The sequence below is a fragment of the Pomacea canaliculata genome, linkage group LG14 (assembly GCF_003073045.1).
Source record: "Pomacea canaliculata isolate SZHN2017 linkage group LG14, ASM307304v1, whole genome shotgun sequence".
In the NCBI taxonomy this organism is placed as follows: domain Eukaryota; kingdom Metazoa; phylum Mollusca; class Gastropoda; order Architaenioglossa; family Ampullariidae; genus Pomacea; species Pomacea canaliculata.
In genome coordinates, this window is record NC_037603.1 from 7,260,598 (window position 1) to 7,277,504 (window position 16,907).

General features: G+C 40.7%; 1 protein-coding gene across 1 annotated transcript; it reads right to left on the reverse strand.

The window, feature by feature from the left end:
• Positions 1 to 4,455: 4,455 nt before the first annotated feature.
• LOC112555581 lies at positions 4,456 to 5,448 on the reverse strand. The gene has a single exon (XM_025224013.1). It carries the CDS (start codon positions 5,446 to 5,448, stop codon positions 4,456 to 4,458), a length of 993 nt encoding a protein of 330 aa, XP_025079798.1.
• Between the last annotated feature and the right edge of the window lie 11,459 nt (positions 5,449 to 16,907).

Consider the following 16,907-nt stretch of genomic DNA (forward strand, 5'->3'; position numbering starts at 1 on the left):
TCTATTTCGAGCAGCAGCCGTAGACAGTTGACTGACGTAACAATAGTACACATTTTTTTTTAAATTTGGGGACAAAGGAGCTAGGACTGTCCAAGTAGTAGACTGACAGCCATTGTCATCTCGATCGCCATCCCAGTCTGGGTTTGGGAAGAGACTCGCTGTACCGTGGCGCCGCGATGTTGCAGACAGATGACTACCAAAGAAGCGACGACATAGGAAACAACAGGGACCGATCATTTTATGACTATTAATTAGTCATACTATGGATTTAAATATCGCATTCAACATTTTTTACAATTAACGAGACTGACGTCGGTAAACTGCTGTAGTGTGACGTGCTTCGAGCTAAATGAGTGCACGATCAGCAAATAATAATAATAAAGTTAAAAAAGAAAAAAATGTCAAATACAAGTTGACAATAAGATAATGACAAAGTCTTTAATTTAAAAGATAGTCTAAAGAGAAAAATCACCTGGCCAAGCAGCTGTTTTCGAACAGCGTATGACTTTTTTTTGTTGTTGTAATATTTGCCGTTAATAACTACTAGTTACATCGGGGATCGATTCTTCTTTCGGGCTTGGGACGATCTGACGTTTTTGTCGAAATGGACCATACGTGGAAAGAATTGGACCTACCTGGAATGAATTGGACCTACGTGGAAAGAATTGGACTTTTGGTGTGGGACAAAATGGTAGGGGTGAAATGGTAGGGGCGAAACGGTTTTGGGGTGAAATGATCTACGATCATTCCTAGTGTCGTTTGCTCATGTTAGAAAAGAAATTAAGAAGAATCGACATAAAATTACAAGAATTCAAATATAATGGAACCTCGGCTAACGACCTCAATCCGTTCTGGAAAGTTGGTCGGTACTCGAAATGTTCGGTATCCGAAACAATTTTCCCCATAAGAAATAAAGGAAATAGATTGAATTGGTTCCTGTTTCGGGATGTAACCTCCTTGTATGATTTTTCTGAATTCTTGACGGAACTTCTCGGTACTGCCTTGTGGGAACTCGCTGCCTCCCCGTGCCTTGTTTACATACACAAGCAACAACTTTTCTACTTCTTCCATTATTTTAGGCCTTTGCTTTGTTAAAGAACTCACTCCTTTCGAAACATTAGCTTCTTTAAACTGCTCCTTTTGCTTTCAAATCGTCGAGATTGTCATCTGCGACATGCTGCATTTGGCGGCGATATCCGACACACGCATGCCTCCTTCATACTTTCAATCATTTCCTTTTTCAATTTAATTATTGGCCGCTTCCTTGTCATTACCTCACTACTATTAATTGCTCTTAATCTTCTTTGGATCCATTATTGAGGATTATCTTATTAAAATAAAGCACAAAAATAAGTAAATCAGAAGGATGCGCACAGATAAAGATAACAAACAACCGAAAGTAACTGTGGCTGAGATGCTGGTCGGTCACGTGTGGGTGACTTGGGTGTTCGGTATCCGAATTTTTTTCTTTATCGGGTGCAAATTTTTAACGAAACGTTTGATCGTTATTTGAAATTTTCGGCATCAAAGTCGTTCTCTAGCCGAGGTTCCACTGTAAACTGTTAAAAAAAATTGACATACAAACAGGTTACCGCTCCGTGCTGGGAAGACAGCTTCCGGTCTCGGCACTTGCCACATCTCCCGTCCCTGACGCTGATTAACTGACTGATTAATTAAGGGTACGGCAGGTAATGAGCAATGATGGCATGACTACAAAACGACATTGTTTATTTTGAAAAACTGGCAGGAACAAGGTGAAGGTAGAAACAAGTGAGGCAAAGTCATGGAGGAGACAGACCGCGCCCTTGGTATAGTCTCACACTTGTCTCCCCTGCTACAGTCTCTCATTCACAGTAGTCTCCCCTGCTCCTGCTATTGGTTGTCATTATTTACATTAGCCTTCCAGATTCCTGCTTTTTTCTCTCATTGGTGAAAGTGATACTGGTGATGGTGAAAGAGACAGTGGTCGTGATAAAAGTGATGATGGCGATAAGTGTATCATCACGTGTATCATCGAGGTCTTTTAGTGTCTTGTGTAACGGTAAGAGGTCAGTGCCTCAAAGAGTAAGTGTTGCTGGATGCTCGACGAAAGAATTTCACAACAGGTATTTTGTATCCGCCGAATAAAGCCCTCTCTTCTATCAAATACTGCCTCTTTCAGATGAATGAGCTATTTTCATGTCATTATTGTTATTATTAGTCTTTTCCGGTGCAGCGTAACAATGGATTCCAGAGTTCAAACTCTAAAGGGAAGTTTCTTGAACTTTATCACCGTGGGAGAGCTTTAGAGGAGGAGGTAGAGACCCACCTGCTGCCGAGTTTGGGAAGGTCAACATGTTAATAGGTCAGAAAAGGGATGAAGGCAGCGAAGTGAAGTTGGATTGAGAAGAGCTGTAAGACCGATGTAGGGATGGCTGGGGTCGATAATACTTAGACCCTTAATTAATCAAGACTTTCACTAACGGCGGTCAATGGAGGAAAATGAGGCTGGATTTAAAGCTGGCAGGAACACATCATCAACAGGCGAGTCCTAATCCAAAAATATCCACAACATCGCAACTATCTCTTTCATGACTTCAACGACTTTAAGAAAGCTTTCGATATAGTCTGGCACAGGGGTATGTGGTACTTGTGGCATATTTTCCTGTATTTCACTATTTTCTTGATGGTTTTTTCTTAATTTATATTGTAATATCACACAAAGTTCTATAAATTCGCGATTGTAGATAGTAGAGATGTTTACTTACGTTTGTGTAAAACCGCGGCCATATTTGATTTTTTGCTCTGATTCTTACAGAAGGTCTACAACGCTCACGTCATGCAAGGGGAGCAACTCACACGAGGATGACGTCGTGCTTACAGCTTCACAGCAGTTGGCTGCTTCGTTGTCAGACAGTGGTGTTGTCACACTGAGATATTTGTGAAAGTGTTTCATGGCGTGAGACGGTGTCAGCCTGTCGCCATTGCCCGACACCCCGCGCCGACTTTCACTTTTCCTGCTTCTGGGAATTCTATGCAGCAGTTCAACAAAGCCCAACAATGTGATGTCTAACATGGAATGTCTCACACAGTGTCGTCTCACAGTGTCATCCTTCACAGTGTCATCCCACAGAGTCATTTCACCTTTTCAACGCTGCACCTTGTAACGAACTTTAATTTCTAACTGTTACTGTAACGACTAGATCATCTTCCCATGTTCCAGTTGCCTAATGGTGCAAATAAAGTTGGTCATTGTCATTGTCATACATTAAAACAACTTTTAGTGTCCTGACTAACAGCTCAGAACTTCGCAAGAGGCTAGACGTTGGTCTCGGCAGACAGACAGCAGTCCACCCATACACGTCCCTGATGTAAACTTCTTAACGAGAGTGAGGAACGGCGATGCACCTCGTCTCCCACGATGAAAGTTCTCTCCCTTATCAGCAGTGCCTCGGTCTGTGAAGATGCTCGATGGCCCGTCGTTTACCCTGACTCTTATTGCGTGCAGTCGCCCCGCCCCCTGGCTCTCAGCTTGAGGACTTGCAGTCAAGTCGCCCACTTGTGTCAGGTGAGCTTCGCCAGTCCGCACTTCTCTCTACCTGTCGACTTTCTCTAGAATCTGTGTGTGTGTGTGCATGGTCCGCGATGGCCACGCCCACTCATCCACTCTGCTCACACGAGACTGCCTCGGGCTCTGTGGTCGACCTCTGACGTCATCGAGGCGTGTCGAGGGCGAGTGAGCGATGATAGCATCACGCGCCTGACACTGCACTGCGTGAGCGACGTGTGCGACTGTCACCTCGCCGAGTATTGCACCGCCGGGCACGACAGTTCGCGTTCACTGAGAACCTTCAACACTGTCTCCCCTTGTCTTGTCTGTGTATAGTGTGTCACATGACATCAACATTTAGCTGTTGCCGTGGGTAGTCATAGCTCCATAGACCTATTTATTTTATTTGGTTTATAATATAATTTTATTTCGTTTAATAATTAGTGTCCGGAAAACCTTAAAAATCTTTTGTCTGTGTAAATAGTTTGTGTGACGGGAGAGCCCAGCATACTATTGTCCACATGATAATCAGGTTCCTGAGAGAAAGTGGCTTTTGATGGGTCCACACTGTGTGAGGGGTCAGAGGTCGCGTTTTGTGAAATATTAGAGATGAGGTTTTAACGAGGTCCACCCTTCGTTAGCTGTCAGTGATAATACTATTTTCTTTGTCAAGACAACAACAATCTCCTCTCTTTTGTCCTCTTTCCTTCCCCAAACCTCAATTTTCCGGATGAGTCAGCAGTGAAGGATGCTGTGCATCACGTGGCTGTCTCCTCCGGCCTCAGACGCTGGGGCCCAGACGTGCGGCATTCAGCTTCTAGTTATTAAAAATTGTTGTTTTATGGATAATAAATATCCTTAAATATATCAGCATTATAGGCTAAATATCACAAACTATGGGCGAGGGAACTGCGAACTGTAACAACTCAGAGATTAAACGCTCCAGTGACCGTTTGTGATTTGGGGGAGATTCCGGATGTACAGGCTTGAAATTCCTCACCAAACTCTACATCACTACGTTTAGCTGGCTGCTCTCTACAGGATGTCCCTGTAGCTGGAATCGAATGTTTAATGGCAGAGCGACTTTTGCACCGGAACAAAACGTGGCGAGCTCTCACTCGAAACCGCGATCCCGTTAGACAGTAGAGGTAAAAGTTCACGGAGTGGTGTGAGCACCACAAGAAGGTGCAGATGTTCCACGCGAAACCATATATCTGAAACGCGTCGACATCCGAGAATAAAATGTCGGTCATGAGCATAGACAGACTCTCCACGACATAGTAAGGAAAGGTCATGAAGAAGAAGGTCAGTGAGGTCGTGATTAAGGTCACGGTCATGGACATGACTTTCTGCTCACGAACCTTGATCTGCTGTTGGCTGCCGACAGCCAGGCGAAGCCGAGCCTCTCTCGTCGATCGTCTGACGTGTCTGATCAAAAGGACGTTATCGATGAGAAGAATGATGAAAGGTAGAAATGAGGACGTGATGATATCAAGTCCAAACCAGATCTTGTAAACAGCGATCGAGAACTCGTCCTGATAATTAAAATTGCACGAAGTTATCACCGAATTGTTGCTGACCTTCAGGGTCACTACACTTGGGAAAACCAAGAACAGTCCATTCGTTGAGAAAGAAAATGTTATCAGGATTACAACAACGAGGATGTTTGGAATCTTCAAGAATAAACTGTTGGTCTTATGATGCCATACAACAAAGAGAGTTCGTTGTGTCACCATGACGACCAGTAGCCATGTGGACATGGTGCTAGAACTATAACTTATCCACAAAAACAGTTTACATATAAGGTCATGAACTCCTTTGATGTCAAAGTTGAAGCCCAGATTGACACACCGGGGGACGAGGTTGAAGTAAATACCAATTAAATCTGTCACCGCCAGGGTCATGAAGGACACCGACATGCTGGACCTCGCACACTTCTGTTCATAGAAAACAAGAAAGACTGCGATATTTCCATACGTTCCCATAGCAACGCTTACAGGACTTATTTTCCAGAACATGAAGCCTGCTTTAAAGAGAGGATGTGACGTCATGTCAACCGTCTGCGGGCTGGTGTGTGTCACAGTGGGAGGCTCTGTGGTGTTGTCCATGGCGAGCACGTCTTCGATGTTGTTCTCTAGCAGTCCGTGGTCAGAGGAGGCTGATGAATAAAAGTCATTTTCCAAGATTTTTGTTGTCTGTAACGTTCTTGTTATCAGTCATCGACAGGCGAACTCATCTCTTATATACACAAGGTTTTCTGATGTCGCTACAAACGCCAAAAAATATTTTCACCAACACCTTCACACGCACACACACACAACAATATTCACACATACCTCAAAATATAGCCAAAATTCCTGACCTGAAGAAATAACGGGTGAGATGCTGCTCGAGTTCTTCACGTGCATTTTGAGATGATTAAAAAAATAGTCCATTAATTTTACTGTTACAATATCAGGTGTTAACGTCAACACACACAAACTCACAAACACAAAAAAGTTTAGTTGTTATTTCTTTCACTTACACATACAAAGTCTGCTGGGACTGGAGTCGCATCCTTTTAATTAAAGTATTTATTTAGGAAAAAAAGTGACACACACATCGTGAACAGTTTCTATTAAATTAATTCTATTAAATTAATTCTATTCAATGTCTCTGGTGTCAGAAGACGTGCGGCAGTGGGATGGACAGGTCGCTTGGTTTCCACTGACAGATTTTCGAGAAGGCGTAGCTTTCCTTTGATCTTCAGAGATTATTATCGGTTGTCGTCAAGTGTAATTCTTATCTAGTATTTCGATAAAGGCATGGAATAATTGTTTTTACAGACGACTGCCGTGAGAGATTTATGTTTGTTACGGGTTGTGTCGCTGTCAACATGTCGCGGGGCCGCCACCCTCTTAGTTTACGGTCTCGTCCGTGTGTCTGCGTGCACACGTGGAGCATCACGAGAAGGAGGCTGAGGGCGCCATCTGCCAGCGAACAGTTGCTCTCACTGACATGTACTTAACGTTACACAGAAACACGGGGTTGTTAGTGAAAGAACAGTGACATGGAACTCATTGTCAACAGACTTTCTAGTCCCTGTGTTCCACGTCACGCACCGCCATTTGTAAAATACAAAAACTGTTTGTTGATACTTTAATTATGCTTTAATAATACTCTAAACTAATTCTTCAATTAAAATGTGACTCAACATTTAGACCGAGATGTGATAAATAAGATCACCTATATTAGATGGTAACATCAACATCAACACGCTTTGTATGATGGCGAACGGACACGTGAATTGCATGCCCAGCGTTAAAGGTAACTAACGGTCACTTTTATCTACCATCGATAATTAGTAGTCACCAGTATCTAATATCGGTAATGAGTGGGTGGTAATTTGAATTATCAATAACCTCTGGACTTATTGTTTGTTGGGAAACATCGTGGGTTTTATTGTCTTTCATGATACAAGAGTGACGTACTGCAGCATGTCACTGCACTGACACGTCTCACTGTTTCTGATTGATCGGAATCCTGACGTCACGCTTGTATTGTCTCGCTGCTCTCGCTCTTTCTCGTACTCAACTGCTGACGATTGCAGGGCCAGGACTCATTAGTCAGTGATGATGATGAAATGCCGACACTCGTGTCATGTAGTAGTGACTGCACATGACCGAACTGTGTCTGGGATTGACTAGTGGTGACTAGTGAGTGCTAGCTACAGTGCCATAGTGACAGTACTTTCTAGGAATGTCTAATCCTTCTTATTTAGTGATTGTTGTGTTTATTTTAATAAGAGAATCCTCGATCATGGCTCCAAAGAAGATTAAACGCAATAGTAGTGAGGTAATGGCACTGCGATAGGCAATAGCAACCTAAATATGTTCAATGATAATGTGATGTCGTGTTACCAGGGTTGTCCATGGGACATATTTTTATATCCCATCCCATCCCATGGCAATTTATGCCTGTCCCATCCCATCCCACTGGATTTCCATTTTATAATATTAAAATGGAATACAGTTCCAATAAAATCAATAAATTTATGACAGTTTAGGTATAGTGTCTACTAAATAGGACTACATGTACAAAGAGACATGCAAAACGACAAAATGTATTAACTTTAACACTCTAAAGTATAATCTAAGTCAGTGGTTCTCAAAGTGTGGTCCGCGGCTGACAGTCGTCATATGTCAGCAAAGTGATGTTTAAAGTGATGCATTCCTTGCATTAACATTTTAATTACAAAGAACGAGGTATAAGTAGTTTTATGTCAACTTATTACTAATCTACTTTTACAAGAGGACATTTAGTTTTGAATTAAAATGAAACAATGTGGTAATTTAAATTTGAAATTCATAGTACAGACTGATTTTAGGCCTTGTGGTCGCCATATTGTTTACTTAGGCCTTGGTGGTCCGCCATATTTTTTACTTAAGTAAAGTGGTCCGCGGTCCGAAAAACTTAGAGAACCACTGGTCTAAGTATGACAATTCAGTATCATTCTGACACTCATTCTATTTCTATGTCACTCTGCTCATTCAGGGTTGGATCTTGGATCTCATATTTGTGGTCGGCCATTTTTGGGTGTTACACTTACACAGCCTGTAGTCAGTAGCAACGTGACTTCAAGTGACTGCCTTCCTGCCTTCACAAATTATTTGAAATTAGCAATTCAGAATGAAATTCGGCAACGAAACAGATTACACCAGATTAAAACTAGCTTTGTATTTACAAATCTCCAAGCCGCGCGCATGCGCAATGTACCAGTGTGGCAGTGTTACCGCTCGTTAAATTGAGAAAACCTAGACAGAGCCTTTAAAAAACCTAGGAAAACCTAAATTAATCTTTCGACTCGAAATCCTACTCATTGCAAGCCTGCAGATGATGAATGAATTCTATTTTGTTGCACTTACGCAACTGCAAAATTTCAGCGAAAATTTAGACACCGGTCGAAAAAAAAAAGTTTTTTGTTTCATGGGATAGCGCGGATTTTTTGTATCAGCTATTTAGCCCTTAATGAAGTTTCAAAAAATGGTTTTACTGCACTCATCGCGCTATCGTTGCCATGGAAACAATCCAAAATGGCGCCCAAACAAACATTTTAAAAGCTATAACTTCGTCAATTTTGTGAGTAGACTCAAAATTCTGTTTGAAATAGTTACCTAAAAGTAAGATCTACAAACGTAGGACGGGGATTTTGCAAAATCGGCTTAGTTTTTTTTTAGGGAATTTTTTTGTAAAACACTGTGTTAAATTTTAAGAAATTTTGGTTTAAAACGTATAACTACCAAAATACTAATATTTTTTGAAAAGCTCTCCTACAATGTTTAAATTTGTATGAAGAGAAGCTCAACCAAATTGCAGGTCATATTCTCTTGTCAATAAGAAGTTTTAAGCTTTTGAAGTAAACAGTCTCTAACCAAAACAAGAAACTGAGAAAACGAGGACAGAAAAATTGAAAGCTTAGTAACTACTAAACTACTTAATATTTTTTTTTTAAAGTTCATACATATGTTTAATATGAATACAGAAAATTTCAACCAAATTTTAGGCCTGTATCATATGTCAATATAAAGTTATAAGCTTTTGAAGTAAACAAGCTTGCTAAACAAGAAACTGAAAAGGCGAGTAAAACAAAGTGAAAGCTTTGTAAAATACTAATTTTTTAAAAAAAACCTCTCCCAAAGTTTAATATGTATAAAGAAAACTTTATTCAAATTTTAGGCCTGTATCACATGTCAATATTAAGTTATAGGGATTTTAAGTAAACAAACTGTAACAAACAACAAGGAACGGAAAAAGTGAGATCAGAAAGTTCAAGCTAATAGCTTGTTTATCTAAGCCTTTCATGTAATTTACCTGTTGAATGAAAAATATAACAATCTTTCAATGTGTTACTACATATAACTTTAACATAACTAATAAAAATTAATTATTTTATTCACTTTTAGAAAAGTCAACATGGTTGTGTTGTGTACCCAACTGCTGACTAGGCTTCAGAGAAGTAAACAGTAATAAAAACACATGTGTTTGCAAACATTGAGCAACACAGTTATAGTTGTTAGTTATATAGAAGTTCAGTGTCCACTAGCTTCCATGGTTTTCCATCTTTGCGTCTTTGCTATCTAACATTTAGTGATGAAATGTCGCATATTGCTTTCCAATTTTTCGCGAGCATCTAAACGAAGTAGCAGCATTAGTAGGAAACACTCTTATCTTTCTTAGCCTTCAGTTGCAGTGAGGGATGACTCATCAAATATAATTCTTCCTTAAAGAAATTATTTCAAAAGCTAGGGGAGTATAACCAAAATTCTTCGCAGCCTATGCTTCCAGTGGGGAATAGAATAGGAATAAGAAGAAAAAGACATATTCATGAAATCTAGAGATACAATCAGTGCACCAAACTTGTGCAGCTGCTCATCGTTCTCTGTAAGCTAGGATATTTTTATGAATTACCTCTGTGTTCACGTGGATAAAGATGTTGATTTTGTGGCTAGGGGGTCTCTTATCTGTCAAAGATTTCTGGGAAAAAAGCACTATAGCTGTCCTGGCCTTTTAGGGTGACAAGATGTGCTCTCTAGACACTGAATGGCTACAAACTTGACTACATAGCAGTTTTCATTGGATTTTGTTAGGAATGTTACACATAATTGTCTTCACATTCTGTTTGTGACATTTTGGTTGGAGTCAAGACATCCAACCCCCAACCCAACCTTTTCTATGCAAATGATGTAAGCTCTGTTTCCCTACATCCTGACAAAGAACATAAATAACTAGCATTGCAAGTTGACACAAGTTTGTAAATTGGCCAGATCAAACACTGGTGATTCATGGCTATCTTATGTTTTGGGGGAATTGTATCAAAACTATCTCCTGTTATTAAGTTTTAACCACCCTACAGATAACTATTAGTCATCATTTTTAAAAATTTGATACAATGTTTTAAGAATCTTTATGACTTCATGAACTGTAACATTCACAATTTAAATGCAAATCTTTATAAAAAATTTCTGTCTATTGTTTCTGTTAAACAGTTGCAAAATCTTATTTAATCATCATAAAACGTTCATAATACTCTATCTTTGTGTCATAGACGTGAGACAGGTCTGTATAAATATATTAAACGTTTTTAAACAAAAATGTTCACTCTTTTTATAGAATAATGTAAAGTCTTCATTGACTTCTTAAACCGCTTTATAGCCTTGTAAATGGACCTGCAGTTGTATATCTGTACTGTGTTAGCTTATGATGCAGTGTACTGCACCAGACAGGTAAGCCATCTTTCTGAAAGGATTTTTTTATCTTTGAATATTAACCCACACGACAGTTTATCATATTAAACAACAACACGAAATTGTGTTTAATTCGGGGGGCAAAATAATTTTTTTATTCTATTGCTTGAAAGACATTACACTTTTATTTTCTAAATAGCAATGAAATATGTCGACCAAGATATTATCAAAATCTTATAGAATTGCTATCTACAGAAAAAATGAATCAAAGCGTTAGAAAAAATTTGTAAACAGCCCCTTTGAAAAAGCCGTAATGGAAAGTTGTTTAGTTTTAAACAATCGCATTCTGTCCTGTTTACATGGGTTGTTGTTTCGCTACTTTTTGAGCCAGCATTGCAACATTCCACACACCTTTCTCAGCTAGGCCTAGCAGTTCTCCAGAGGGCTGCTCTTCATCACTACAATTCCCCAAAAATATGGACAGGCAAGGTAGGATTCAAAGTTTAATTGATTCATTGTTGATGGCAAAGTTGAAAGCTTTAAAGTTAGAAAGAGTCCGTTGCTAAAAATAGTCAACGCTTGAGAGGCTCTGATCCCTAGCCCTAGGTAAAGATGCCAAAGATATGCAACCCTAGACAAGAGGTAAGGAAGCTCGCAAAGTAGTGATGTGGGTGGTATGAATAGTGTTAAAAAACTTCATAACCTTTACCTGACCCAAACCCAAGTCTGAACTCAAAACGTAATCCTTGGCCCTTGACCGATTTTTTGGGGAAAAATGTCATGCAATCAACAGCCTCCCATAGCACCAGGAACCAAGCAACTCGTGATTAAACGATGAGTGTGAACGTTTTCCTATCCTATCTGTCATTTGTGGTGGGGTGACATCACGAATAATAACAAGAGTTACACGTTCAACCGTATGCAGGCAAGAACGCATTTTCAACAAAATCACCTGCCAAAGTGCTAAACGAACCGTACAGGCCGAAAATTCCAAGAAAGAGACAGACGCTTGGTGGCCCACCTAACATGCACCTGCCCCAAAGTGTGCTTTACCTGCGCTCTAATAGCACAAAAAAGAGTGCTGGTGCGTCGTGCGCCGCGTTAATTTGCCGCAATTACACCCAACATACCTCTAAAAACAAATAGCTACAGTTGAAATGAACGGACAAAGAATCCTTCTTCCTTGCTTCTCTATTTTTTTTCTTTTTCTCTGTCCAGAGCGAGTTCTCCAAGAGCTGACGCGCTTCGGCGAGCCAGGTTGTGCACCGGGTTAACGAGCGGATGCATGACGGGCTGTTGAGCGCTGCAGTTGAAGACGCAAAAACGCACATTTCCTTCTCTCCGAACCAACCTCTACAAATCCTCCCATACTTCACCTAAAAAAATAAAACCCCAGCCAACGAAACAAGAGTACATTGTGTGGGGAGGTACAAAGATAACTTTGACAATGATGACATTTAGTCATTGCAGCATAACTACACTGACCACTGGGAAAATTAGAACTTCGCGGGCGTTCGGTCTGTGGGGATTCGCGGTCAGATCTATCGATCTGTCCCCATTACAATTATGAAACGTGCATTAAAATTTATTGTAAGTTGTTTGTTGTTTCCACACCGTACAAATTATTTAGTAAAACTTTGTAAGGGCGAGTGATATGAGATAAAAACGGAAAGATTGCTTGTCATAAAAGATTATCGTCAAGAACTCTGTCGGGGCTGCCGACCACCCATTGACGGACCTGCCGCTTCCGACTAAACCTCGAGAGTCTCGTCTGACAACCTGACAGAACGTTAACCCCAAAATACACTACAAAGAATCGAATTAAAGCAAATAAAACGCTAGAAAATGCCGGGCGCCACTCAGTGGACACGTTATAACAAACTATTAAAGTCGCTGGGCAAAAAAGATTCAAAGATGTGTCAATAATAAATACATCGATAAGCATTGGCAGAAAAAAAAACACTTAAAGTTCCTTTCCCATACTATTTGATAAAAACCACTTTTGGCTGTACTATTTCCATAAGAGTAGTAAAGCTTTCCTCTTGGTCTATTGTTAACAAAACAAACCGATAAAAATACAAGATCCGAGGACGCATTTTAATCAATAACACTTTGATAAAACAATATACCATCGGTGCGGGAAATATCTTATATTGATTTTTTTCTATTCGACCCGAGCAGCTGGCAGATTTCTAGATATGTTCGATGTCTTCATGCACGTGCGGACGCGCGTGTCCGTTTTTGTGCTCGGTGAATAGGGTTTAGCTAGAACGGCGCGCGGTTTAAGGTGAAACTGGTTTTATTTTACGCAAACACAAAAGAAATAACACTGCTGTGTAAAAAATCGGAACGGAATATTTTACATGCTCAAATTACAGCCGCAATTGCTTGCTAAGAAACAACTCTTTCAGCTGAAATTTTCCAGAATAGCCCAACAACACATTATCTCGTTCTTCAGAAAGGGTGATGCCACGAAAAGCCCAAATCTAACTACAAAAGGCAATTCTTAAAAATCATTTCATGGCAAAAGTTTAAGGGCATTTTCGCACTTCTGGCACTCCCCAAAAGGTGAAAAAACATCCCGGCTTACTCATCGCCAGACACCCGTGTCATCGTCATTAGCAAAATTAAAATAAAAACCTTGAAAAGTCTCCCAGAACAACACTACAAGAGGCAATGACACTGTCCAAATGGTTCGATGCGCGCGCCGACGAACAGTCCTGCACACCATGAGTCTTCGAAGTCACAACATGTAAAAATGCCCAATCGGACAGCAGGAAAAAGCCAGTTGTCAAAGTAATCGGGAGAAGAAGCAGACTGCCAATCATACCCGGGACGCGATCGACTAGATGGCATAATTGTAAACCGAGTACGTGCCAGTGTCGTTATACTACTGCATGCTCTCCTCCTCGGATTAAGGCCATGGTCACATTGTCTGACGCCGACAGCACCCCTTGAGTAACCTAAATAAAATCCGTCATACTATATAATTATAAATCCATCGGACCGCCGCAAATAAAAACTTAACAGAACGAATTCTGCAAAGACAACAAAACTCACGTAGTTCCATACGCCTAAAATTCACTACACCGCAATCGACCCACCTACAGACTAACAGAAAACAGAACCATCAAGACGGAGGCAGCTCACTCCCAAGACCAAACATTCCACATTCCATCTGGAGTCCCCGAGTGCCCCGCGCACGCCCCAAAAGCAGACTTCCTGGCGAGCTTCCAAATTACCAAACAAGAGCTGGAAAATGATGCAACACTACTTATGGCATTATTATAAAAAAACCACAAGACAACCGGGTCAGACCTGCAAGAGTAAGTAGCACATCATAAACTTCGTTGTGCTCGCTGCCACTGACAAATGTACTACAGAGCAAAGATACCGGAAATGCGACCAGAACTTGGGAAACAAACACCTTCAACCCAAATTCGCAATCAAAATTCGACGGCCATTTTGAATATTAAGCGTCTGAAAAGCAAAATGGAGCAGTCACAGCCCACCCTCCAAAACAACATCGTGCAAAATCAAAAAACAATTGTCGGAGACCAAAACATACTTTAACACACTTGGTTTGGTGTTTTTTTGTTGTACGTTTTTTTCCGTGGAAGCATTTTTTTGTTTGGGGGGGGGGGGGGTAACGTCTCAAATGGAAAAAACTCGGAGCCTCGGGAACGACTTCAGCACCGGCAGTCCGGCGCAAGCCAACCTCCGGGCTTCACCATCAACTAAAAAGTTTCTGGCGCTAAATCAACAACTTAAAACACTATGAAGGGCTAGTTAAGCACTAAAAATGAATCGACATGCAAAAAACCAATCCTAAAACGATGACAAAAAAAAACGAGGCCCAAGAACACCCAACAATCAAACACAAAGGGGACAACAGGAAGATCGCGACACGTCTCCGTAACGAGGTTTATCTGCAAAGAAAACAAACAGAACGATTAAAATAAACAATTCATTAAATTAAACATGATCTCAACTCTTAAAGACATTATAACTATCTGTAAAAACAAATTCACGTGCGGACCAGTAACAACAAAACACAAAGAATAGATAACAACGAAAACTTTTTTGTGTGTTACGTCCCTTTGATTTATATCATCTCCAGTGGAAAATGTGGGCAAGTTGCTGCGACTCTACATACGCGTAGCCCTGAGGAACGAAAAGGTAAACCTAACGAAAAAACACAGGAGCACAGACGGGTCCAGATAGGACCCCATAAAGATTCCGCGAAACGAAAATCTAATCAAACTCCCGTCGGCTATTATTCTTTGTTGCGTGGTGTTTGTTGTATACAACAAGACCGGGTTGTCGTAACGTTACCCACAACACACTCTCACTGCAAAACAGACTCGATCAAAAAATTTAAATTTTATAAAAAACACGTTGACTGGAAACTGACTTCATCTTTCAACAGAAAAATCCAAAAGTAAACGGAAAGACCTAAGGAAATAAAGAACAAAAAAAGTCAACTGTCCTCTTCCAGTGTATTACTGGAAACAAAATCCCAAAAAGAAACAAAAAATAAGACCCAAATTAAAAAACAAAAAACAAGACCAGGCAATTTCTGGGTTATTTTAATATATAATAATTTAATCTTAAGAATGAGAACTACGTTAACCGCTGTTCATTCGCAGAATACATAACAATCTCACAACAAAACTAAGACAAAAAGTAAAAAAATAAACTAAAAAACAAAACAAGTCTAGGACAAAGAGATACCAAGATAAAATAAGGTTATTTTTTAGATATGCTATTTCCGTAAACTAGTCGCGAGTGTGTGCAGTTACCGCGAGAATAAAAGAAAAAAAAAAGGGGGGGGGGTCAACGCAAAACCCCTCAGCCAGCTGAACACTAATGACGAACAGCTCACCTCAAAAAGTTTCGCTCAATGAACACGTGTACATCCAACACAGCCGCCGAACGCTGGTCCACCTTAACAGGGTGAATACAGACAGGAAATCGGCATTAGCCCTTGGGCCAGTTAAGTAGTAAATATTTATAATGCCCGAATCAAATCTGATTCACGGCAAAATATGTAATTGTTCATAGAAAAATCTAACGTTCAAATTAAGAAACACGTGAAGTTAACCCGAAGAGACTAATATACATGAATCGTAGTCTCATATACCAGTGAGTGGAGTCCATATCATAAGTAAAGGAAACTAAAGTGTAGAGTTCAACTCCAAAGGAACTAAATAGTACAGTGAACTGATATTGTTAAATGTTTCATGAAAAAAATCTTAACGTCAGTAGAAATCACGTGATGATATTACACCCAGAACTAAAGTAGCAGTGAATGGTAAGTCTCATATAGTCATTAATTACGGAACTCATTGGAACAAGCTTAAGAGGACACCCGAAACGGACTCCTAACACAGAGGCCTGGAGCCTTCTTCCAATACCGGACCCACCCAGGCTGACTGTCCAACCGGAGGAGGAACGGTAGCTCGAACCCATCCCGGAGCCCTGAGTTCTCCCTTTCGTCGTGGGGAAGCGAACATCCCCTGTTCGACTTCACTAACCCGCCAAAATCTGGGAAGTGCCCACCAGCAATTGGTCCAGAAAATATGTGCAGGGGTGTTAGGAGTTGCAGTGACGTGCACGTCCTGGCAATGATTGGGTAGGAAAGAGCATCCTGGCGCTGAGGTCGGGAACATCCCACACGGGATGGCAGATGCAGAAACGGAATGTTACATATAACTTACGTATCCTAATTTTCATGGGACCACCTAGCTCATGCGGACATAGTGCCAGGTGGAATCCTTTTTCTCATCAAGCAAAGAACAAGTGAGACAAAAATAAGAAATTACATTGCTGGAGCTAAAGAATCGCGAGATGGTTAGTTACTTGAGTTATCTGTGCGAAGATTTGGTGTTGACGTGATGGGCAAGGCGGTTTTTGCCGTCTGACCTGAACATCCTAAAAAAAAACAGCCATCACATGGCCCAACGATTGCTCACCCCAGACAAGATGCGGAGGCGTCTGAAACAGTGTGTGTAAGCTGCCTTTGAAGTCACGTGTTTTTTGTTGATTATGGTTAATTCACGTTATTCCCCACTCCCCAGCCCAGCTAACTGGTCAGAGTTACCCGAGAAGGACTACTTCTGGCTCACGTATCTCTCCTTCCCTGCTACTCACTA